This window comes from Dendronephthya gigantea, unplaced genomic scaffold (assembly GCF_004324835.1).
Source record: "Dendronephthya gigantea isolate DGI-Jeju-01 unplaced genomic scaffold, DenGig_1.0 000071F, whole genome shotgun sequence".
Lineage (NCBI taxonomy): Eukaryota > Metazoa > Cnidaria > Anthozoa > Malacalcyonacea > Nephtheidae > Dendronephthya > Dendronephthya gigantea.
The window spans coordinates 1,091,666-1,116,244 of record NW_021163081.1 but is presented as its reverse complement, the minus strand read 5'-3'; the positions used below and the strand labels follow the sequence as shown (position 1 = coordinate 1,116,244).

Genomic DNA, 24,579 nt, shown 5'->3' with positions numbered 1-24,579 from the left:
CACGACCCAAAGCACGACGTTTTCCAAAATATCGATTGTTTGAGGGCTTATAATGTAAAATAAACGAATTTTCAAATTCAAATTTTCAAAACCTGGGGGGGGGTTGTTTTCCATCCAACCAAAAAAGAATTTGAATGCTCAAAACTTGTTGGGGTGCCTTATTGCTGCGAAGTGCATACGCATATTCAGATTTGACGAATGTTGCTAAAATTTTGCAGTTGATTTAATTTCTTTAATTGGGATTGGAATTTCTTTAATCTAGGATAATCTAGTCTAAACTGTTACAATAGTCGCGATCTTGTTTATTATAAACGTTTATCTTTCAATACTCGCATGCTTTAAATAATACTAACTACAAACTAGTACTTCTTTTTTATACACCATCTTGGATGCGCCCGCAAGTCACATCAATGAACTTAGTGTAAGTTTCATATTGTAACATCCCCTCTTTTATGAAGGGACTGCTCCTATTACCAAAATAACTTACTTAAAACAGATAAATTAAAAAAGCAAAAATTACATAGATACATAAAAGAATTAAATTGTTTAGTATGTACAAATATATATTATTATAATATTTTTATATATATACAGTTCCAACTGTGTTCGTTCTTTCTTCCTAACGGACATAGTCTTTTAAGTACTCTGGAGCTCTCCGGGTGCGCTGTGGTCTTGTTATTCGTACTGGACAAGCTGCTCGTCGTTGGCTGTCTTGCTCCGCTGCTACCGGGCGAGGGGACTTTGCGGGTGATGAACTTTTCGTAGGTTTCTCTTTCAACGTGGTGGTGGATTGCGTTTCTTCTTCCTCTGTGGACTCCTCACTTGCTTGACTCCACTCATCCTCCGAACTCACCTCTACTACTATCGGCATCTCCGCTGATTTCTTCAAATGACTTCGGTTTCTACGATAACTATTTCCTTCCGGCGTTTTGACCGTATATGATCTTTCGTCTAATCTGGCAGTTACGGCAGCTTTATCCCATTTCTTTATACCCATTCTAAATGGTTTCATCCTTACCACGTCACCATGACTCAACTCGGGAAGATCCTTTGCATTGCGGTTGTAATACTTGATCTGCTGCTCCTGCCGTTTTTTCATGTCCCTAAACTCTTTTTCCTGGCACATCACCTTAGGTTGCAGGAGCTTTGATGCTGTAGGAAGAAGTGTCCGAGTTCTCCGGTTAAGCAAGCGTTGTGCGGGACTACTCTCCATACCCTGAGTGGGTGTGTTGCGATAATCCAAAATCGCCAGGTATGGGTCAGCTCCCCCCTCAACAGCTTTACGAATGAGCCATTTTGCCATCTTCACCGCTGACTCCGCTTTACCGTTTGCCTTGCTATTACCAGGGCTACTTGTGAGATGCTCAAAATTCCATGTGTCGGCAAACGTTGCAAATTCTTCTGCCGAAAACTGTGGGCCATTATCGCTTATGACTCTCTCTGGACAGCCGTACCTTGCAAAATGATTCTTCAACTTGAGAATTATCATACTCGTTTTGGTACTGGTCAGCCTGTCAATTTCCCAAAAGTTACTAAAATAGTCGACAGTTATCATATAATCCTTCTTATCGAACGTGAACAAATCCACGCCAACTTGCTTCCAGGGACGTGATTGTATTTCATAAGGCATCAAGGTTTCCTTCTGCTGTGCTGTTTCATAGGTTCTACAGACTTCACAAGAAGCCACTAACTCTTTAATTTCCGCCGACATCCCTGGCCAGTACACACTCTCTCTCGCTCTACGAAGACACAACTCGGTTCCCAGGTGCGACGCATGTATTTTCTTCTTCATATCCCAACGCAGCCTACTCGGTATGATCACTCTCTGCCCTTTGAATAACAGCCCATCTTGCACCATTAGCTCATCCCGCATACTGAAATAAGGTAAGATCTGTGCTGCTAGGTACTTCTTCTCTTGTGGCCATTCTTCCATTATGGATTTCTTAAGTAGCTGTAGCAATTCGTCTTCATCGGTCGCTGCTTGAATGTCCCTCATTTTCTCACTGGAAATTGGCAAAAAGCTAGCCATGTTGACACACTCGAATTCAACACCAGACGGATGTTCCGTTGTAGGCAGGAAAGCACGCGATAGCATATCAGCTATGTACATGCTTGTTCCTTGCTGATACCTCACTTCGAAATCATACTTCTGCAGCCTCATCATCATCCCCTGCAGACGCTGCGGAGCACTTGCCAGGGGTTTTCGGAGGATAGCCTCCAATGGCTTGTGATCACTTTGAATCTTTACATGTCTTCCGAAGACGTACTGGTTCAATCTCTCAAGTGAAAACACAATCGCCAACATTTCTTTTTTGATTTGTGCATATTGTTGCTCTGTCTCCGTGAGGGCACGACTAATATACACCACTGGTCTTCCTTGTTGCAACCCTTCTGGCTTGCATCACATTGGATTACCACCTCATTCTGCGGATCGTAATACTTTAACACCGGGGCCTCCGTGACCAATTTCCTTACCTCCTGGAACGCCTTCTCTTGCCCCTCCTTCCATCTCCATTGTACACCTTTTCGGGTCAGACGGCAGATTGGCTCCATAACATCAGCCAACCTTGGCAAAAACTTAGCCAAGTAATTTACGAAACCATTCAGTCGCTGCACGGACTCAATATCGGTTGGACGAGGCAATTCTTTCACTGCTTCAAGCTTCCCTGGGTCTACCTTAAGGCCTCCGTTGGTAAACAGATGTCCCATATACGTCACCTCTTTTTGGTGCAGCTTCAGCTTGTCTGGGTTGAGGGCAACACTATTTTTCTCACATCTTTCTAGCAGATGACGTAGCTTTCGATCATGATCTACATTCGCATCTTCTTCGGTCGCTCCAACTCCATAAATGAGAATATCGTCGGTGATGTCCAGAATTCCATCTAGACCATCCAGAACTTGATGCACTCTCTTCTGAAAAATCTCCGATGAAACTGACAGTCCGAATGGTAGTCTTTGCCACCTGTATCTCACGTAGGGTGTTGCAAATGTTGTAAGAAAACTCGAATCTTCCTCCAAAACGCAATGCCAATAACCGGGCGCGGAGGTCCACTGTAGAGAATACCTTGGCTTTGGCCAACTCCGGAAGGAGATCATGCAACACTGGCAAATGGTATTGCTCACGCTTAAGCGCGGCATTTAATGGCTTCGGATCAATGCACACCCTCAACTGACCTGACTTTTTTGTAGCGACTACCACACTACTCACCCACGGTGTTGGCTTATCCACTTTAGCGATGACTCCCAACTCTTCGAGTCTGTCCAATTCACCTTTAAATTGCTCTTTCAATGCTATCGGCACACGCCGAGTTGGTACAACGACTGGTCTAGCATCTTTCTCTACTTCTAATTTTACTGTACCAGGTAGATTTCCAAGCTGACTGTGAAACACCTCTGGGTATTGATTAACTATCTCCTCTACCGTGAATAGCTGATTCACCTTTGGTTTATCTCGTTTAGGTGCTGTCACTGCTACAAAGTTATCCCTATGTATTGTAATCAGCTTTATTTGTTGCGCTGCCCTTGCACCAATCAGTGGTGTGAGACTTTCTTGCACTACGACGAACCCAAGGGAAAACTTTTTTCCTGACTTTGGGTTTCTTATAGCAACTCTTATGGTTCCTGTTGGTTTAACTTCAGTTTTATTCCACATGATAAGTGTTTTGGTAGTTGGAGAGAGCTCTTGCTTCCCCAGAACACTCTCCGGTAAAATGTTTATTGATGCACCACAATCCACTTGAAATTGAACAGGTTTTGTACCCAGAAACATTTCTGCATATTTTCTCTCTTGGGTAGGCTTTATCCGACGGCCCAACTGCGCAAACGCTCCCATTATTGACTGCTATACTTTCAAGGTATTCGATATCGGAACTGTCCGCATCATTTTCATACTCACGGTTTTCTTCTTGTCTTGTAAGGTGCACTTTTGCATTATCTCTGCTCTCGACTTTTCGGCAAACCCTGGTGAAATGATTCTTTCCCCCACACTTTAGGCATTCCTTTCCCCAGGCTGGGCATCTTTCTTTTCATGTGGGTGTCTCCCTGCACAAAACTTGCATGTTATTGGTGACATCACATCTCGCTGGCCTCTTTGATACCCAGTCTGCATCTTTCTCAGTGTCACTCTGTGTATGTCCTCTGGCGCTGCTTTGTCTGAGATTATCTTCATTTGTGTTGTCGTGACTTCAGAGCTTCCACATAGGTCAATACATTTCTTCAAACTAAGTTTTCATTCTTGAAGGAGTTTTTTCCTGGTTTGTGTATTATTTATTCCAAACACAATTCTGTCTCGGATGAGTGAGTCCTTTAGACATTCACAAAAATTGCATGTTTGTGCTAATGTACGTAGCGTCGCGACATATGCATCAACACTTTCATCATCTTCCTGGTTTCTACTATTGAATACATACCGCTCATACGTTTCATTAATCTCTCCAATTGTAAACTCATCAAATTTGCCTATAATAGGATTGAGCTTATCACGTTCTTTTTCCGTAAATGACATACCATTGTAAATTTTGAGAGCTTCGGTGCCAATACAATGTAAGAATAAAGCAACACGGTACTGTTCTGTCTGTTTGTCCAGGTTCGTAATGATCGCATAATTTATCCACGCTTGCTTAAACGTCTTCCAGTTTTCCGCTATGTTACCCTTCATTTGAAGCTTTTCAGGCGGCGAAATTCCTTGTATTGGTGCCGGTGTTGGCGGTGTTGTATTTATGATTTACCCGCTGTAATTTACTCTTTTCTTATATCTATGCTTATCCTTTTCCTCGTGGTCATGGATTTTGATCTTATCTTGCTGCCACCATGTTACAATAGTCGCGATCTTGTTTATTATAAACGTTTATCTTTCAATACTCACATGCTTTAAATAATACTAACTACAAACTAGTACTTCTTTTTTATACACCATCTTGGATGCGCCCGCAAGTCACATCAATGAACTTAGTAAGTTTCATATTGTAACATAAACCTCACATAATACACCTTATAAAGTGAAATTGTACCCCAAAGTGCGTACGCATATTCAGATTTGATGAATGTTGCTGAAATGTTGCAGTTACATGTATTTCAACAATCTAAAACAATGTGCAGAATATCGTGTCGAAATTTCATTTCTTTAATTGGGATGAAATCTAGGATCATCTAGTCTAAACCCTACATAATACACCTATTATAGCGAAATTGTACCCCAAAGTGCGTACGCATATTCAGATTTGATGAATGTTGCCGAAATGTTGCAGTTACATGTATTTCAACAATGTAAAACAATGTGCAAAATATTGTGTCGAAATTTCATTTCTTTTATTGGGATGAAATCTAGGATCATCTAGTCTAAACCCTACATAATACACCTATTATAGCGAAAATTATACTAACTACATACTTGCTTTAAATAATACTAACTACAAACTAGTACTTCTTTTTCATACACCATCTTGGATGCGCCCGCAAGTCACATCAACTATCCGAGGCAATTGCAATTTTGGAGTAATTTTTGTACACGTATGTCGCCATAGCAACGGACGATTTGTTACTAACACTAATACGATTCAAAAGCAGAAATTTCAAAATATATAAAAACTCCAATATCTCTAGAATAAATAATAAAAATGCGTTGTTTGAACGTGTCAAAGTGATGAATGATGGAATTTTTTAAAACTGTAATGAGCCACCTTAAGATGCACAGATATGGAAGGGACTAGACTGAGTCCCGAAATATCAACTACTTGAACCGTCTTGACCTTGTAAGCTCAATTGGAAGACCATTGGACTAGCAAACCAAATGTCACAGGTTCAATGTTGCAGATCCGATTTCCACGGTGGTCGAGGTAATTTTTCAGCTTGCCCGAATTTGACTCAGGGTATCAACATTACATATACATTTGATATAATACACCTGAGTTTTTGCATCATCATTATCAATTTACGACGCACAGTTATGGAAGGGCCTAGCCTGAGTTCCGAAATATGAACTACTCAAACCATCTTGATTCTGGAAGCTCATTTGGAAGAGCATTGGACTAGCAAACTAAAGATGGCAAGTTTAATTCCCACCATGGGCAAGCTAATTTTTCAGCTTGCCTGGTTGGTGACTCAGAGTAGTGACATCACATATACATTTGATATATACACCTGAGTTTTTGCATCATCACTATCAATTTGAGATGCACAGCTATGGAAGGGACTAGACTGAGTCCTAAAATATCAACTACTTGAACCGTCTTGACCTTGTAAGCTCAGTTTAAAGAGCATTGTATGGCGTTCCATCACCGCCAAAAATCAACTTTGCAATTCGACTTTTAACATGGGAAATCAACACTCGATTTTGCCCATAATTTTTCTTACGGCCTTTGACAATTGATTATTTGACAAACATTTTGCGACTTTGCTGCACGCAACAATTAACTTGGTGAGAGAAATATAAAGTTAAATCAAAAGTTACGAAAGGCCTAGTTGAATGTTGCGATTTGTCAACTTGAAAGTTGCGATTTGCCACAGCTTGCACAAAAGCCGCCAAAATTACCTCATTGAAACTTTGCCGTTATGACGTCATACATAGTCGAAACAAAAAAACATAACGGACCCAGAGTTAACACATGTGGAAATTGCTGGAATTATTAGAGATATCGCAGGAGGAATAAATCATGAAAATGTTGATCTGATGAAGCTACAATTAGACTACGTGATTCGGATAAGTGTAACTTTGGGTTTATCGCAGGAAATAATAGATGCATTGTCATTAGTCTATCAACAGTTAGACAGAGTCTCTGAAAGGATGATCGAAAGCCGAGATGTTGATGTACAGTATCGTCCTTCCGTTATTAATTCCGGACGCGGAAGACCTAAAATTTCCATATCGCAGGAGCAATTATCATTTTTAGTCGATCAGGGTTTTACTGTCAAAGAAATGAGTAGCGTTTTGGGAGTTGGACAGCGTACAGTTGAAAGAAGACTCGCTGCATATGACCTAAGCATTAAAGGTGAGCAAATTATAATTATATATATATATATATATATATATATATATTGCAGCGATTTTCTTATGCAACATTGTTGTGTTGCACGTTGAGATAAAGTTGTATGTATGAACACCTACTCATTTTGATAATCATACATACAACAAAATGGAGAATTCATGATTCACCAAACCAGCTAGAAAACAGTCCGAATCTTACAAGCTAGCTCAATTGCAATAGGAATTTAAATATCATTCGTATACCTGATTTAGCGACCTACAGCAACATTAATGATGGAGATCTAGACGAACTTGTTAAGGCAGCTCAAAATGAAAACAGCTCAATTGGAATACGAATGTTGAAGGGCTACCTTTTCAGCAAAGGTTACAGAATTCAAAGAGAGCGAATTAGGCAATCATTATTAAGAACCGATCCAACTGGTGTGGTGCAGCGATGGAGAAATGCAGTAAAGAAAAGAAAGTACAGTGTGTTTTCGCCCCTGGCCCTTTGGCACATAGATGGGAATCACAAGTTAATTCGGTATGTACAACTGTCAATTTTTGCATTATACTCAAAATAAACAATGAATGGCTGCACTGAATTTTTTTTTCTGCCTTTTATAGATGGAGGATTGTGGTGCATGCTGGTATAGATGGCTACTCCAGGATACCTGTGTACATTCGAGCATCAAACAATAACAGAGCTGATACAGTTCTCCAATCGTTTTTGGAAGCAGGTGATGAATATGGCCTTCCATCAAGAGTCCGCTCCGATAAAGGAGGGGAAAATGTTGATGTTTCCTGGTATATGTTGACACATGAGCAAAGGGGGCCAAATCGTGGAAGCATGATAACAGGTATGATACAAATATGCATTTCACTTTGTGTGGCATGATCACTAACTACAATAAACAAAAGCAATCCTTATATTTTAAAGTACAAAATTTGTTACTTTTAATGACATTTACAGGTAAAAGTACCCACAATCAAAGGATTGAAAGGTTATGGAGAGATGTGTTTCAAGGGTGCCTTTACCTGTTTTATGACACCTTTCATGAATTGGAGAGGTTTGGTCTTCTTGATCATGAAAACGAAGTGCATTTATGGTGTCTTCACTTTGTATTTCTTCCGGTTGTAAATAAACATCTTCAATCATGGAAGCAAGCTTGGATACATCATCCGTTAAGAACTGAACGGAACATGGGTCCAATGCAACTTTGGGTTAAAGGTCTTCACAGGGTTTGCAGAAGTGGTTCAACTGTGCCAAGGGAGGTATTTCAGGTAATTAAGTCTTTGCATAAAGCATAATTCTTATTCTGTTATTTTGGAGTTGGAAATGATTTGGTAAAGCGTAATTAAATTGAAAATTTTGCTAAATTTGCTTAAACTGTATGTCATCTAATTGAAAATGAAGTCATTTTAATCTTTCTTCCAGGGCGATTTTTCGAATTATGGGGTGGACTATGAAGGGCCTATTCTATTGTCAGAATCCGAAAGTGTGGAAGTTCCAGAAACTGTGTGCCCTTTCCAGGCAGAACAAATGGAAAACATTGATCAGTTCTCTGCCCAAGATGGACTGAATATGGATGAAATTGTTGAAAGATACACAAGTGCAGTTGACTTTGTTACTCGCTTGCTGGAGAGAGAGTGAATTTTTGTAGCGTGATATATCAACTTAGCCTACATAAATTGTGACGTTCGTACGTTGGAACCACACATTGAAATATTTAAACCTTTAACATTTAAACAACATAAAAATATTATAATACGCAAGTTTTTTTTTTATATTAACCCAAAATGGAATACACGTATACCATTAACGAAATAAGAATGTAGTTTTCAACTAGCTGTAAATTAAACAGTATGCCACGCCAAATTACAATAACCCGAAACAATGTCAAGCGTTCGATATACCATTAAACGTTTAAATAGACGCGAATCCATTCGATACAAGTAAACGTTTAAATAGACGTGAATCCCTTCGATCCATATTTTATTGCTACGTCCATCTTCTTGGCGAAATCTTGGAAAGCATCAAATTTGGAAGGAACGGTCATGGAGTTAAAACACGTTTCCACAATTGGGAGTTCGATGCTTGCGTCAAACTTTACCAACATGCTTTCTTCGTTTGTACTTGATGGGAGCTTATTTATCCCAGTCCAAAATGAACACAACTCCATCAAGCCAACTCCTTCTGCAAAAGAGTATTAATTTTAGTTGTTAGCTTAAGTCAAGCATACGTCATTACCTTGACTTCTTTCGTGGATCATGTCGAGGTACTTCCAAAAGAATTCCTCTGTTAATTTGTTTTCTCCGACGTCTTCAAATTGGATTTTTTCTTTAAACTCCATCAAGTTGATGTTTCGTTCATGTTCTCTGGGAAATATCAAACCACCAAGTATAGGCCACTTCGAAAGATACGTAACAAGCTTAAGCTCCTCCATTCCTTAAAATTGTTTCAATAATCATTATTTTCTTTATTAATCATTTAGTTTTGTACTGCAAACCTTTTAGAACAGTGCACGTGTATCGTTGTTCATTGAGGGAGACCGTTGTTAAAACTGTATACTGCATGTAACTACTGAAACAGCGCAACATTATATACCTTTACAAATATCTTCAATTTCTAGACGCCGTTTGTTGATAACGTTGTACAGCATGAGACCTTGAATGAGGAATTGTCTATCTTTATTATGGGGGTCCAGGCCGGCATCAAGTAGGTATGGCTCTAATCGGCTCTTCAAATCTTCGGGGAGTGTCTCCTCATTCGGCGAGGAATCGAGCTGAAATGAAAACGAACAAGAGATTGAAGAGAATTTGTTGCCAGAAGTTGTGATCAGTTTTTACTGTTACAGAATACGCAGTAATGACGAACCTCACTAATATACTTCCTCAGTTCAATATCTGGAATATCATGCAGAGATAGAGGTGGTGGGTTATCTTCCAATTCTTTAGCAGAATTACAAAGGTAGTGAGCAATTGCCGGTGATATGCCGTGGATAGACGGCCCACCATGCAACGCAGAGTGCGCGATTATTCGTCCAATTGCTTTAAATGAGCCAGTTATGCGTAAAGCTTGATCATGCACTGGTACGCGATGATCCATTTCTCCCTCGAAAAAAAGAGTAGGTTTGGACGATATTTTCATTCCGTCATCGACCATCTTTATGGCACATAATAAAAATTCGCGGACGGGACCACTTCCTGCTCCTTCCTCTGCTTCAAACCTGATTTTAGGAAGCGCGTTTAATTTGTTTTGCCTTCCCTTATAACATAGGAAAATGTCGCGCGTTAGCTCATCTGTTCCCTCCAAACGGGAGACAGAAAAAAGCTGTCGGGGAGAGGATTCTTCGATAACCTCACTTCTAACCTTGGCTATTGCAGCTCTTGGGTCACTGATCTCAGAAGACCATGTGGATGAACTTTCTACAATTTGTATTTCGTCGTCTTCTATCCCTAAATACGTACTTTCTGTTATAAAAAGTGTACAATTGATCAATTCTTCAAGTCTTAGTAAAAGAATTCTGTAGGAATAGTGACAAATGATCTTCATAAGTGCTATTGCTCTGCTATGTGAAACTCAATCTGCACTATCCTTGGGATCACTGAGTGTTGTTTAATTGTAAATCTGAGAAAGCTTACCAAGCAAACATTCAGCTGCGGCATTGACATCTCCACTAGCTCTTGTCAGAGCCTCGTCAATCTGTTCAGGAATAGCGTTTGGATATAATTCTTCTAACAACGATTTCTTCCTAAATTAATGTCATATTAAAATTAAATACATTGTAAGTAATAAGAAACACCAAACATTTGGCATGAAAATATCATTATTGGAAATCAAGCTTCATTGGGATACCTGGATGAATCATAGGTTAACAAAGGTTGGTTTTCATTTGTGCATTTGACCAATCTAAAGTACGCTGTCTCTAAAAACAACCATACAAAGAGATTAAGAAAATTAATGCATTCCTATAAAATTTCCAAGATCTGCTTACTATAACAGGATTTCTCTCCATTCCATGTTGTTCACTAATATGTTTCTTTAAATAGCTCCTAGGAATCAGTGCACCACATTGAATACATCCAACTTCTGGAATGTTGTTTTCATCCTAATTAAGGCATGTTTTTTTTGTTTAATCATTTTCAAAATAATTTTATAAGATATGAAAATATTATGGACCTCTTATTTGGCAATAATTCCTTAATGATACTCTCATAACAATGTGTGACACTTAATATGGTTTTTTTGTACCTGAGACTCATCATCAGAGTCAATCAAATCCATGTCAACATCTTTTTGTAAAGGGCGAAGATATATTTTGGCAAAACCAGCTGCATCTTTCAACCATCTTGCAGTTTGTGGACCACCAATATTAACAAAACCAGAGTCATTCCCCCTTTGAAAAAGTAGCATTTCATATCCAGTCTCTTTCAACTTTGGAAATCTTTCCAATATCTTGTCATGGCATTCCAAACGACTCATATCCAGAAAAAATTGGATAGAAGCCTCACCAAGACCAGCATTGAGCAAGGCAGTTTTTTCACATACTTTGCAGGGCGGTTTTAAGGTGGCCACTTCTGATAAAGCAACAAATTTTAAAGTACATGTCGGCTTTCGCTCTTTCCCCTTTTTTGACTTTCCATTAGTGCTTAAAATATTTCTGCTGCCAAATGAAAATAGACGCCTATGTTCTTGTGCCTGCCTCATTTGGGTTATATTTTGTTTCGGGATGTTTGAAGGGGTAGATGTTGATGTTGATGGTACATTTGATTGCGTTGATGGACAGTTTAGAACAGTTTTCTGTACTGATAGCCCTGACAAGGTTTGTCTGCCAGGAGTAGTCTGTCTTGATGTTCCTTTAAAGTAGTAGATTTTAATTAAAGGACCATTAAATAAAAATATTTTCTAGTATGAAAGAGCAAAAATTGCAATTGCACTGACAATGCAAAATCTAAACTATGTATAAATAACATTATATAATTATGTAAAAGACTTAATTTCTTTGTAATTTGTTTACATATAATTTGCTGACTACTGGAGCAAATCTATATATATTGCTGGAATTCACAAAAATACAGTGGCTTAGCCAGCCTGACGATTTTGTCTAGCTATGTAAATTTCGAGTTATTATAATTATTCATGTCTTTAGAAATCTATTGTTTTCGCAGTCAATGAACACGAAGATATTAGCATAGCGGGACAAATCAGCAGGCTGGCTACGCTACTGCAAAAATATGCCACCATGCGCCAGCAAAACTGCTAAAAGCACAAACTAAGTAAACCATATTTACCAAAAAATTATTAATGTTCAAACCATTCAAAGACGTTTGACATACCTGGCCCAGAACGAGAACTTTCAATCCTCTCAAGGGTGTCAGCGACACGTGTAAGGGAATCTTTAACGGCTTTTAATTCCTCCTCCATCTTGGACTTATCAAAATATTTCGAACTATGTATGACGTCATTACGGCAAAGTTTCAATGAGGTAATTTTGGCGGCTTTTGTGCAAGCTGTGGCAAATCGCAACTTTCAAGTTGACAAATCGCAACATTCAACTAGGCCTTTCGTAACTTTTGATTTAACTTTATATTTCTCTCACCAAGTTCATTGTTACGTGCAGCAAAGTCGCAAAATGTTTGTCAAATAATCAATTGTCAAAGGCCGTAAGAAAAATTATGGGCAAAATCGAGTGTTGATTTCCCATGTTAAAAGTCGAATTGCAAAGTTGATTTTTGGCGGTGATGGAACGCCATAGCATTGGACTAGCAAACCAAATGTTGCAGGTTCAATTTCCATGGTGGTCAAGGTAATTTTTCAGCTTGCCTGATTGTGACTAAGAGTACTCAGAGTATCAACATCACATACACATTTGATATATACACCTGAGTCTTTGCATCATCATTACCAATTTAAGATGCACAGTTATGGAAAGGACTAGCCTGAGTTCCAAAATATTAACTACTCAAACCATCTTGATCCTGGAAGCTCATTTAGAAGAGCATTCGGCTAGCAAACCAAAGGTGGCAGGTTTAATTCCCACCGTGGTCAAGCTAATTTTTCAACTTGCCTAGTTGGTGACTCAGAGTAGTGACATCACATATAAACATTTGATATATACACCTGAGTCTTTGCATCATCACTATCAATTTAAGATGCACAGATATGGAAGGGACTAGACTGAGTCTCGAAATGTCAACTACTTGAACCGTCTTGACCTTGTAAGCTCTGTTGGAAGAGCATTGGACTAACAAACCAAATGTCGCAGGTTTGATTTCCCTTTGTCGATATGTAAAAAAATGATGGTGTATAAGTGTAATGTACTTTTGTGGCTTGCAGTATGCCTCAAACTTCTCCATGACTGGCTTTAACTTCATTTTATCACTGTCATTTACGAACGTAAATGTGTTATAGATTTCAATCACTTGCTTCCCGATGCACGTTAAAAATATTGAAGTTTTGATGTTGTCAGCCTTCTCGTCAGGTCCTGTAGCAGTGATATATAATTCAACCTGTTGCTTCCATCGATCACATTGCTCTGCTATATTGCCTTCAAAGGATATTGGTTCGGGTGGGCGAAATTTGTTCATCCTGACACAACGTTATGATTTTATTATACTCTAACTGATTTAAGTTTATTTACAAGCTCTTTTATACTAAAGTCTATCTCTAATTTATACAGTCATGAATAATCATGACAGGTGGCATGCATCAACAGCTCATCTTTCAAAGGGCACCACTTCAGCAAGTACTCTGAAGCTTGAATCAAAAAGGCTTTGCTGCCATGAAAAATTTAGCATACTGGTGACATCACCTTCTCTTAATAGCTTGTCAATAGTTTGCTTTGTCAAGAATCTAACTGATAAGCAGTTATTGGTGATGTGATTCTTATCATTCTTGAAATCTATAGATTTTAATGTACCTGCTCTCTGAGATATTCTCTAAAACCGACAGTATCTCAAATTTGGCAAGGATGTTTCTTAGCATTCTTACCAACTGTGGCTGTAAGACATGGATCAAGGGTTCTTCTCGTTGTAAGAACCGGTTGCAGTGGGTAAAACTTGGCATAACAGACTGGAAGAACAACAGATGCACTTAAGTCATCAGGTCTTTAAGGCCTTCTGAAGCCTTTTAAATCTGGCTTGTTGCTCATTCTCTGACTTAAAATAGGAGGTCAAGCCAGGAAATTGTTTCAGGCTTCTCTGCACAGCAAGCTGTAGACTCCGCCATTGTGTTAAAACATGTTCCACTACTGCTCTTTACTCAAGATCACAGAATTTGCAGTAATCCCAAAGTCCGTTCTTTCGCTTAGTTGACTTATCAAACCAGTAAAACAGGTCAATGGTGAGCTCATCAATATCAAATTTACAACATTCAGCTGCTGCTGCCAACATTCCAAATGATTCTGCTGCTTTTTTGGCTGAATTATGGATGATATGGCATGGACAACCATTAAAATAAATTGAAGGATTGCAAATTGAAGGACTCTGGTCTTCAATGAATTCCGAATGCCAATATTCACTGATGTATTATCAACACCAGCTGAAGTACACAAGTCCCATGGCTGTGCACAGTCAAAGAGCTTTGTCAGTTTTTCATTCATTTCAGTAAAAATGCCTTCAGCAGTAGAAGAACTTGATGTGCACATACATATCTAAGAATTGATTAACAATTCTACTGTCATTTACATAAAAAAATTCGGACTGTTAAAGGGTTGATTTTTTCTAAGCCTTTATCATTTGAGCCATCCACTACAAGAGAAAAAGCATGGAGCTTTATGCTTTGCAGTAGGTCCTGTATCAACATTGATGCAACTGCTTCATAGAGCTTACAGGTGGGTTTTGTAGAGGCAGAATGGTGTTGAAGATGCAATCTTTGAATCTGGAAATATTCTTCTTATGGTTGGAGACAATTTATCATGAAATGCCAATGGTACATTAGAGCTAGCAGTCAAAACAGCCATCTGAAGTTCTGCTTCAGTCCTTTCCCATTCTTCAGATCTCTAAGTGCTTTGGCCAAATCTGAATGATTTTTCGTGTTGCAGTGCTTAACAATATCCTGTTTCCCCATGTGGTCACATTTCACTTTTTTATCACATATGTTACAACGAGACCTATGGTTAAATAAAATGTAATTTTGTCATTCTCATTCTGGTATTTCTAATTGATATAATTAGTTTACCATTACCTGTACAGATCACCTTGAACAGAGGTAATAATGGATGGTCTTTCTTCCAGTTTGCATTGAATTTGGTTTTGTAAGTGGCTGCACTAGATAACTTTCCTGCTTTTTTCTGTCTGGGAGAAGATGAAGAAATATCTGTTCTTTCACTAGAAGCAGTGGCAGACTCAGATTCTGGGGTCTGAAAATGTGTTTATTTCATCTATATTAATTTTGTCAACTAAATTTATTAAAATATGCATCAGGCGCCATTTTGAACTTGAGATTTAAAGTTTTTAGTTCCCAGACTCATAAGTCGCCTTCCTTTTGTTCAAGCCTGAAAACATTTCTGAAATCACATTAAAGGTTAAGTGTTCCATTTTTGAAAATCCTGAATTTGATTCGAATCCAAACAATCTGCAGTCAGACGTGGATTTCATGGATTCAATCATAAGCCAGATCTCGATTTTCCTCTGATTTTCTGTTCCTTTTGCAACTTTGGAGCTTTTCTGATCGATTCGCTTGCTTCTCGGCATTGTACCTCGCGGGAAGACTGTTACCACACAGGCAAAGAGTTGAAAAGGGCACGAAATGGAGGCAAAACAAATTGAAGGTACGTTTTTATAATATCAAACAAATAATTATAAAATCAACTTAGTTTTGCCTTTTTCAAAGTTATGATAAATAAAAACAAACACTTATTTTTAATTTTTTTTACATTTTTAAACGTTTTAGAAGAGCCAATGTACTTGGAAGTGGGAACTACATCTGAAAAATTATGTGAAAACCCTGAATGCTGTGTGCCCCTTTCAGTCACATAGTTCTGGATTTCACAATTTAGGCAGTGGGGCATGTTCATTTTATACAACCAACAAAAGATTTTGTTAATTCAGCTGTGAAACAGATTACTCAAGTAATTTTTTTGCTATGATGTTCTAAACATCTTATAAAATATTCAAGTAATTTAATGTCCTGCTTTGTAAAAAAATATTGTATTTTCACTGTTACTACTTACTACATGTAGTTGTTTTTGGGTGGTTCTGAATATTTTTTGTGGTTTTGAAAGGTATTCCTATCATTGTTTTCATTTGTAGAAAACAACTTTGATACTATTGATCTAAATATGTTACACTCACTTGGAGCACACGAGGTTGCAACTATGGCTGGAAAGAAAGGGGAAACAGCAACAAAAAACAACTAAGATGCAACAAAAGCTACTAGCACAGCAGAAATATATGGTAAGTCCTCAGAGAACCAGATTCAGAAGTGGACCAAACCTGAAGTTTTGAAGTTAATATTACTTTACAAAGCCCATGAAGAACAATTTCAAGATCCAAAATGGAAGAAAAAATCCATTTGGAAGGAAATCTCTAAAGAAATTAATTAGCATAGTTATCCTTATTCCAGTGACAAATGTCAGGTTAAATTCAAAAACCTAAAACAGACACATGTTAAGACGGTTGATCACAACAACAAGAGTGGTAATAGTTTCAAAACGTGTAAATGAAATATTTGCAAGTAATCCATCAGTTGAGCCAGTGGCAGAATGCTCTAATAGAAAGGAGTATAAAGTTGTTAATAAGGAAGATGTTGATAACAAAGAAACAGGAGAAGATCCTCACAGTCCAGACAATGACCACATGGTCAAAAAAGATGAAGTACAGAAGAAGGGAAAGGCAACAAAAAGAAGATTTAGTGTTACTGAGAGTTTAGTCAACATCCAAGAAGAATTAGGGAAAGAAAATGAGAAAAGCATGCAAAAAATGGAGGAAATGCACAAAGAAAACATGGAGCGTTTTGATCACCTACTTAATCTGTATGAAAGAGATCTTTCTGAAAAAAAATAACAGTTGATAATAGTTACATAATGGATTTGTACATGTGACATAATTTTTAGCTGTAAGATTCAGCTGTCAAAGTCAAACAAGTTGCATGATTTCAGCTCTCTTTTTTTTAGCATCTTCTTGTTCAGCAAAAATGTTTTGAAAGTTGTTAACTTCTTGATCAATATCCAATTCCAAAAACATTTCAATGTCATCTTCATTGAGTAAACATAAATTATTTAAAACACAAGCAGCAGTCACAAGAAGAGGAATATCTTGAGCTTTGCCAATATCCATGACTACTTTTAATTTCCTGAATCACCCTTTGAGTAGACCAAATGTATGTTCAATTTTCATGTGCGTGGACCTTAGATGGTAGTTGAACTCTCGTTGCTCTCTGGTAAGTTTACCATCATTCTTGAAACCAGTAATGAGCCAGGTTTTTAGAGGATAAGCTGCATCCCCAATGATATAAGAACTTCCCGGAAACATTTCCGATTCTGATTGTTCTGCATCTTGGTACAGTGGAGAATTTCGAAGGACGTGAGCATCGTGTACAGATCCAGGATAAGCACAGTAAACATCAGTGAAAAATCGATCTGGATCACACACTCGTTGAAGCTGTAGAGAGTGAAATTTCTTTGTGTTTACATACTGCTCTGGATTGTCATAAGGAGCCTTGATTGGTATATGTGTTCCATCAACCACACCAATGCAATGTGGAAGACCTTTCTGGCTCTGAAATTTCTCCATTACCATTTTCACACGGTCCCCGCTTGGCCAGCAAATGAATTAAGTAACCAATTTATTCACAATAGCATGACAAATACTTCTAACAATTCTAAATACACTAGACTTGGTGACGTTAAATTGGTCAGATACTGATCATATTGTTTCTGGATTGCCCAAAAACCAAAGTGTTATAAGTAGTTGTTTTTCAACTGTCACTGGAGGTCCCCCTCTCAAGTGCTGACTTGGAACTTCCGGACAATCAACTAAAAGTCCTACCAAAATTTCTGCACTGCTGCGTGAGAGACGAAAATGCAAACGAAATGAACCATCGGAGTAACTAGGCACAATGCACTCTGCATACTCATGGATTCTGACTGCAGGTTGTCTTTCTGTATTTGGAATAAACGTCAAAACTATTGGCAACATTTTTTCATTTGTACTAGCTGTGAATTCTGAGTCAAAACATTCACATTCACATTTAGAAAAAGGAAGGGCCTGCGATACTTTACATAAATTCCATCAATCAAAATCGATTAATCTAATATCGCGTTTCATTTGTTATACAAATCTAAAAAATCAGGATCCTAAAAATCCAGATTTCCAAAAGGAACACAATTATAGTAATACGCATTTGAACCATAGACGCTTATTATGCAATTGGCTTCTCTGCAGAAATGAATAAATATCTTAGAAGTTAATAGAAGTCTGTCCGAGCGGCATAGCTACTGTATATAACTATATTACATATAACAATTATAAACCAATGGTCTTCTAACTTAAAAATACAATCATCTAACTCATGCTTGTGTGAAAACTAGGCCTTGTCATGAGATAAGGCCTAAAATTGTGTGTCACACAACAAAATCGTGTGAGTTGAGAGGTCTGATGTAATACTAAATGTATTTATAAATGTACTGATGTGGGTAGTACTAAATGTATTTATAAATGTATTTATGTAGGACTTGTGACATGTAACACTATAAAATGCATACTTTATGTAACACTATAAAATGCATCTTACTTATACTAGAGAATAGCTTATTAAGAGACACTTCAGTAGTGCAACATAAAGTACTCTATTCTAGTTCTTCAACATTCGCAAGGATTTACGAACATGTGTTAACTAACAGTATATCTTTATTTATGTCTGTTTATCTGTATACCAGGTGGCATATTTAATAATATAAAACTTTTTTCAATATAATAACTCAACTGTAAATCATCCAATCAGAAAGCTCGATTTGTACCACGTGATCAGTAAATTAATCATGGAGTTCCATCAAAATTTTCACATTATGCTATAAAAGTCGAATACCCCACTGAAGCGTATTCAAGTTTGCGTGTACCACGCGTGGATGCCTCACACACGACTCGAGGTTGTCAACAATTTCAAAATGGAGGCAGCTTCACCCAGCAATTCACCCAGCTTTTGCGCTGCCTACATGTTGTTTCGATATAATATATAATTCATAGACCCTATATTATCATTTATAGACATAAATGATCCTACCTTTTACAGTTACCATACATAAACCAAGGTGAAAACCTTGTTGCAAACAAAATAAAATTATTTAGATGTAATGGAGGGACAAAGCAAACTATTTTAATGATAAGGCAGAAAACACATATGTCCATTACGTTTACCATTACGCTTACTTATTTATTTATTTATTAACTTTGCCAAGTATGATGCAACATTTACCAGTATATTTACAACAATATATAATATGGAAAATTGGCAGGGTGCACGCTACAGTTTTCACCAATTACAGCGGCCCCATACCATTAAGTTTTAAAATTTAAGGTTCAACACCACAAAATCACCTTCCATTTTTAAAAAAAAATAATTTTTCACCTTTCAAACAGCATTTTTCTATACTATTCGACAAGAAAACACTTGCTGGAGCAATGTGTGGGACTTTCGTGGACTGTATGGAGTCACTTAAGCAGGGGGACAGTGAAATCAAAAGAGTGGTCGCCCTGTACATATTCTTTCTCTGTGCCTTGGTGTAACTTTGGACAAGTGTTTTGTAATGAAAGCACGTTTCAGCCTGTCCTAAACCTTGAAATCTGGATTGTCCCTTCTTTTGGTTCTAGATTGCCTAAGCTAGACCTCACCAAAATGCATTTTGACTATCAATAGGTCAATACAACATTGTCTTTGAACTTCCAGAAACACTTATTTGAAGCAAATATGGATGCAAATTATTGTTGATTGAAATATACCAAGAAATTGCCCTTGAAATTGTTATAGAGGGAGCTCACTGTAAATTATTAGACTGGTTAGTATCAACTATGAAGTTACGTTTCTAAAAGTGTTTTTCCTCCTAGGATCACACTATAGAATCCAGGCTGATCAACTTTTAAATGCTCTAAGTAGTTTTTAGAAATCAAACCTTATGTCAATATAATGTGCTCAATGTGAAGCTTAAGTTACATTCAATTTCATTACAGGGGAAGTGATTTCAGAAAGGATTATGTAGCAGATTAGGAGTGCAGATTGTGAGAAGCAGTGTGTTTGTTCCTTATGCTTGAACATATGGACAACCAAACAAATTTGCGGTAGAGGATTGGTAATTATTGTTATAATGGAACATGGGACTGTTTAGGTTTCAGACAATGTATTGTCAATGTCGATCACCATTCCTCTATTGTAATTTTGAATGACTGACAGGAAGGAAAAATAGAATTAGTGTAAATAATTTGCCAATATTAAATATATATATTCTCTAAAAAATCTTAAAATTTACAATGTACAAATTCCTAAGATTTGTGTTCATATGACCAGTGCAAGTGCAAATGTGTGTTATTTACAATACATTTATATAAAACTGATATAAAATTTTTCTATAGGCTAATAAGCCATTCTATGCTAAAGTTTCTGTAAGTATTAGATTTCTTTACAATTACAACCATTGAAAACAATTTTTTTGTTTCATGAAATGTGTGATACATTTCATGAAATGTAATGTAATGTATAATATATAATTACATATATACATAATATATAATTATATATTATACATTACATTGACAAATTGCCGAAAAATTTTTCGGCCGCTAATTTTGGGCCGCCTATGATACAATCAAAATGGATACAGCTGAAATCAACAAATCATATCATATATACAAGTTTCTCATCTTTTCAATTCATGAGCCTCAAATACTACTATATATAGTAAAGGACAAATTGAACATTTTCCAAAACAACTATTTATTGAACATACATAATTGCATGCCCCTGAGATTCTAAAATTATTGATAATTATTGTCATGACTTTAAAATCAGTAGCAGAACACAATTTTGTGTGCCTAAAAAATTATCATTTTTTTAAACAATGGGTTAAGATGAAAGAAATTTTGCATTTGTAATTTACGGATCAAATTGTGGATTGATTCAATTTTTTGCAGTTCGCTTAACAAAACTATCAAATACTTGTTTGAGATAGATCACTCACAGTTTTGTGGCACAGGCAATAATCACTCATGTGACAGTTCGGCATCTTCTGAAGAATAGTGCATTTAAATATGTTTCTTGTGCCTATCAATCCATGTTGTAAACTTATCCTTATGTAATAATGATTGGGTGGATTTCAAAAAGACTCAAATGATCTTCCATTCTTCTTGAAAGGCCTCAAGATTCTTATGTCTCTGCTTATAATTTTTTCATCATCAGTTGCGGATTTGTGTGAGTGTGTGGTTGACTTTGGATGAATGTTAACTTTATGTTCAAATGGCTCCACTATTTTGTCACTACTATTGATGCTTTACTTGCTCTACTTATTGCTTTTTCAGGCTTGTTGGCACCCATTGCACGAATCAACTTCTTCATCTTGCAGTTCCTGTTTCCTTGGAAAAGATCAACTTCAATATTTTTGCCAGTACCACCTTTCCAGTTCACCATAGCAGCCCATTTACAGAGATGAGCTATTGAGCTTTGATGGTTGAGGGCAACACTTTGGACTGTAGGATATTGATGAGCATTTCAATAGCAAACTCAGTTGTTTTTGCAGGATTAGGAGGTGTTCACCATTGCCTGAGGAGATAGCATCCTTGAAATCATCAAGAAACATAAAACACTTTACGATGTTGATTTCATAGCTCCAAACACCATCATTTTCAATGCTGTTTCTATCTTCATCATACACATCCTCATCATCAATGAAAAGAAACTCATCACAAAAATTTGTCAAGCCACCTGGACAATTTAGCTCTTTCTGTATTCTTCTTGCATACTGCTATAAAAACTGTTTGCTGCTGACTTGTGTTTTTTGTCATCCATTTAGAAAAATTCCAAAGGGCCTCAATCACAAAACACTTACCAACAATGTAAAATAGCTGCTCACAATCCTCGTAGTGCTTTACCTCGACAGTGACATTTCTTCGGTTCAGCTTTCTCTAAAAAATTGCAGCATTTCTTTCTCCCTTCCAGAGTTCTTGTAATGTCTCTTGAACATTGTCTGTAGAATATTACATGGTAAAATATTAACATTGCACATTTTATTTCTAAACATAATGAACTCTTCAAAGGCAAATTTGGAGCCCAAACACAAAATACCTTCAGTTCAGGATAAAAAAAATCACCTGTAAATCAAATGTTATGTGACTGCTTTAAAACTTGAGCCAATCTAAAGCATGCTCATTTACAATTATAATCGCAACTACAATTATAATTTAATAGACAGTATCAGTATCCGCAGCTAACGTAACTTGAGTACTTTAAGTAATTTCTTTTTGATTAATGCTTAACCTAGTTCATTATGTTTTTACTGGCATAAGTCAAAATGTTTATGTTGGGACAAATGTCTGGTTGCTTACATATTACAGGGCATGAAAACTTTGCACTATCCTTAGATCTCTAGTTTTATAAGACATAGTGACATTGTTTACATTGTTATATAGGCTTGGGGTTGTTTCCATGAGCACTGGTTCTCATATGAGAGGAATACATAGAAGTTTAAAAAAATGAGGCCACTAAGACAAAGTGTTACCAAACTTGTGTAGGGCAAATTGGGCAAATTAAGAATACCATTACCACCATGCGTCCATAGTTATGTCTTACATAAATAAATGTTACATGTTGGTGTTTTATTAATATTTATTTATGTTACATGTTTATTGATATATAATATATAATGCTATAATGTTACATATTCGTTCTTTATATATATTTAATATATCTATTTTTCAACAATGAGTAACAGAGCTTACTGCTTTAACACTTTTTGTCCTAGTGGCCTAATTTTTGGACAACTTCTATGTATTCATATGAGAACCAGTGTTATGGAAACAACCCCAAGGCAATATAGCAATTTATTATATCGCACACGGTCTCGTGACTAAAATGGCGTGCGCTGATTGGTTCTTTGCCAGTCTGGAATCCCCCTGTATTAGACCGTTGCCGTAGTAACGGTCCTACTCTTATATTTTTGAACAAAAACAAGCTTACACTTTTATTTTTGACACGAAAAATATCGACGGAGAATGGACGAAGAAGAGCACTATTTGGTACATGTGAATATTATATTTATTCATCTTTGATTTTTGTTCATATTACTGTATCATTCTTATTTAACAAGTAGAAAACAAAAGTTTTGGAAGACACTTCAGTGCTTGCTTGGCGACTGGCCGGCAAGAATGCTGCAGCGCATTGTATAAATAAATAAACTAAATACTGTATGACATATAATAAATCCCTTATTAACCGAATACGTTCGATCCGTACTGGAAAAATATCAGACCTCGGTCTTTTATGTACGGACTTTGCTATCGCTCTGTCCGCACTGTCAAGACCTCAGTCTGATATTTTTCTAGTGCGGACCTCAAATTCGGTTAATAAGTGGTATGTAAACTATGTCTTATAAACAATTATTTACTTGATGTATGAGTTGACTTGCTCAAACAAGGATCAGCAGTAAGATATATTGGTTTAAATTTGGGTGCTTTTAAATCTCAAATTGAAATAAGAAAGATTAACCAATAAATTTTCTCAGTTCTTTTGTTCTGTGGGCAATTTGCAACAAACTTATGCCCTTATGAGATTTCTTGCAATGTTTGCTCTTTGTGCCAGTGTCTTAATCTGTTGTAACAGATGGTTCCAATTCCTCACTATGGCATGCACTTTGTCTCATAAATTAAAAACGCATTTAGAATGTTCAACTCGAATGAATTACCAACATAATTTCTTGATAAATAAATCTAAAACATGCGTAACTAATCAGTGGACGGTTCCGGCAATTCTAAAACTGGAAAAATTCCGAATCTGGAAAGCAAAATTTAGAGAAAATCTATCTTTCGACTTATGTACTTCTCATCGACTGCAATAAATACCATACCCTTTTCGATGGCATAAAGTATCGATGGCATAAAGTTTTTCGATGGCGAAAAAAAAGGCCATGTTTATCGCTCAAATGCATCGTTTGCGAATATGATGAAAAAAATTTTTCGTCGATCTTGTTGTTAAGAAGTAAGACGATAAAAGGTACCCTTTTCGGTCTTATACGTCATTACATCGTTCGATGATAAAGGGTATCCTTTATGATGAACTTATGACCTTTATGATAAGACGAAAAAGGGTACCCTTTTTTCTTTGTTCTGCAGATATCAAGTGGGACGAAAAATGGTATCGTGCCGCGCTTACGCGTAAGAAAGCACATTATTTGACTCGGCGTGCGCTTTTAAAGCGGAAGAGTATAATTTATTTTCTCGTTTAAATTAATTTTAAAGTAAAAAATGGCGGAGTACTTATAGCAGAATATCGAATATTTTTAAAGAATGCCTTCAAAAGAATCACACTTATCGGCAGATTAACGCCAATTTCAAGCGGGAGTTTTCAGAGGTTAATCGTGGTTTTTTGGAAAGAAACATTCGTTTGTTCTGTCCGAAGAATGGCATAAAGAAATTGG

General features: G+C 36.9%; 2 protein-coding genes across 2 annotated transcripts; both read right to left on the bottom strand.

The window, feature by feature from the left end:
- Positions 1–619: 619 nt before the first annotated feature.
- LOC114531430 (uncharacterized protein K02A2.6-like) lies at positions 620–3,832 on the bottom strand. The gene is made up of 3 exons (XM_028553035.1): positions 3,065–3,832; positions 2,476–2,913; positions 620–2,395 (listed from the first exon to the last, which is right to left on the bottom strand). The coding sequence occupies exons 1-3, from the start codon at positions 3,830–3,832 to the stop codon at positions 620–622; spliced, it is 2,982 nt and encodes a 993-aa protein (XP_028408836.1).
- Positions 3,833–17,260: 13,428 nt separating this feature from the next.
- LOC114531429 (protein ALP1-like) lies at positions 17,261–17,701 on the bottom strand. The gene has a single exon (XM_028553034.1). It carries the CDS (start codon positions 17,699–17,701, stop codon positions 17,261–17,263), a length of 441 nt encoding a protein of 146 aa, XP_028408835.1.
- Positions 17,702–24,579: the final 6,878 nt, after the last annotated feature.

Bases quoted from the DNA above. Each gene is read 5' to 3' on its own strand.
- LOC114531430 (XM_028553035.1), bottom strand. From the start codon at position 3,832: ATGGGAGCGTTTGCGCAGTTGGGCCGTCGGATAAAGCCTACCCAAGAG. The intron at 2,914-3,064 runs GTATTCTCTACA...GAGATTTTTCAG, and splicing joins CGGAGTTGGCCAAAGCCAAG to AAGAGAGTGCATCAAGTTCT. The intron at 2,396-2,475 runs GTAAGGAAATTG...ATGTGATGCAAG, and splicing joins AAGAGAAGGCGTTCCAGGAG to CCAGAAGGGTTGCAACAAGG.
- LOC114531429 (XM_028553034.1), bottom strand. From the start codon at position 17,701: ATGGTAATGGAGAAATTTCAGAGCCAGAAAGGTCTTCCACATTGCATT.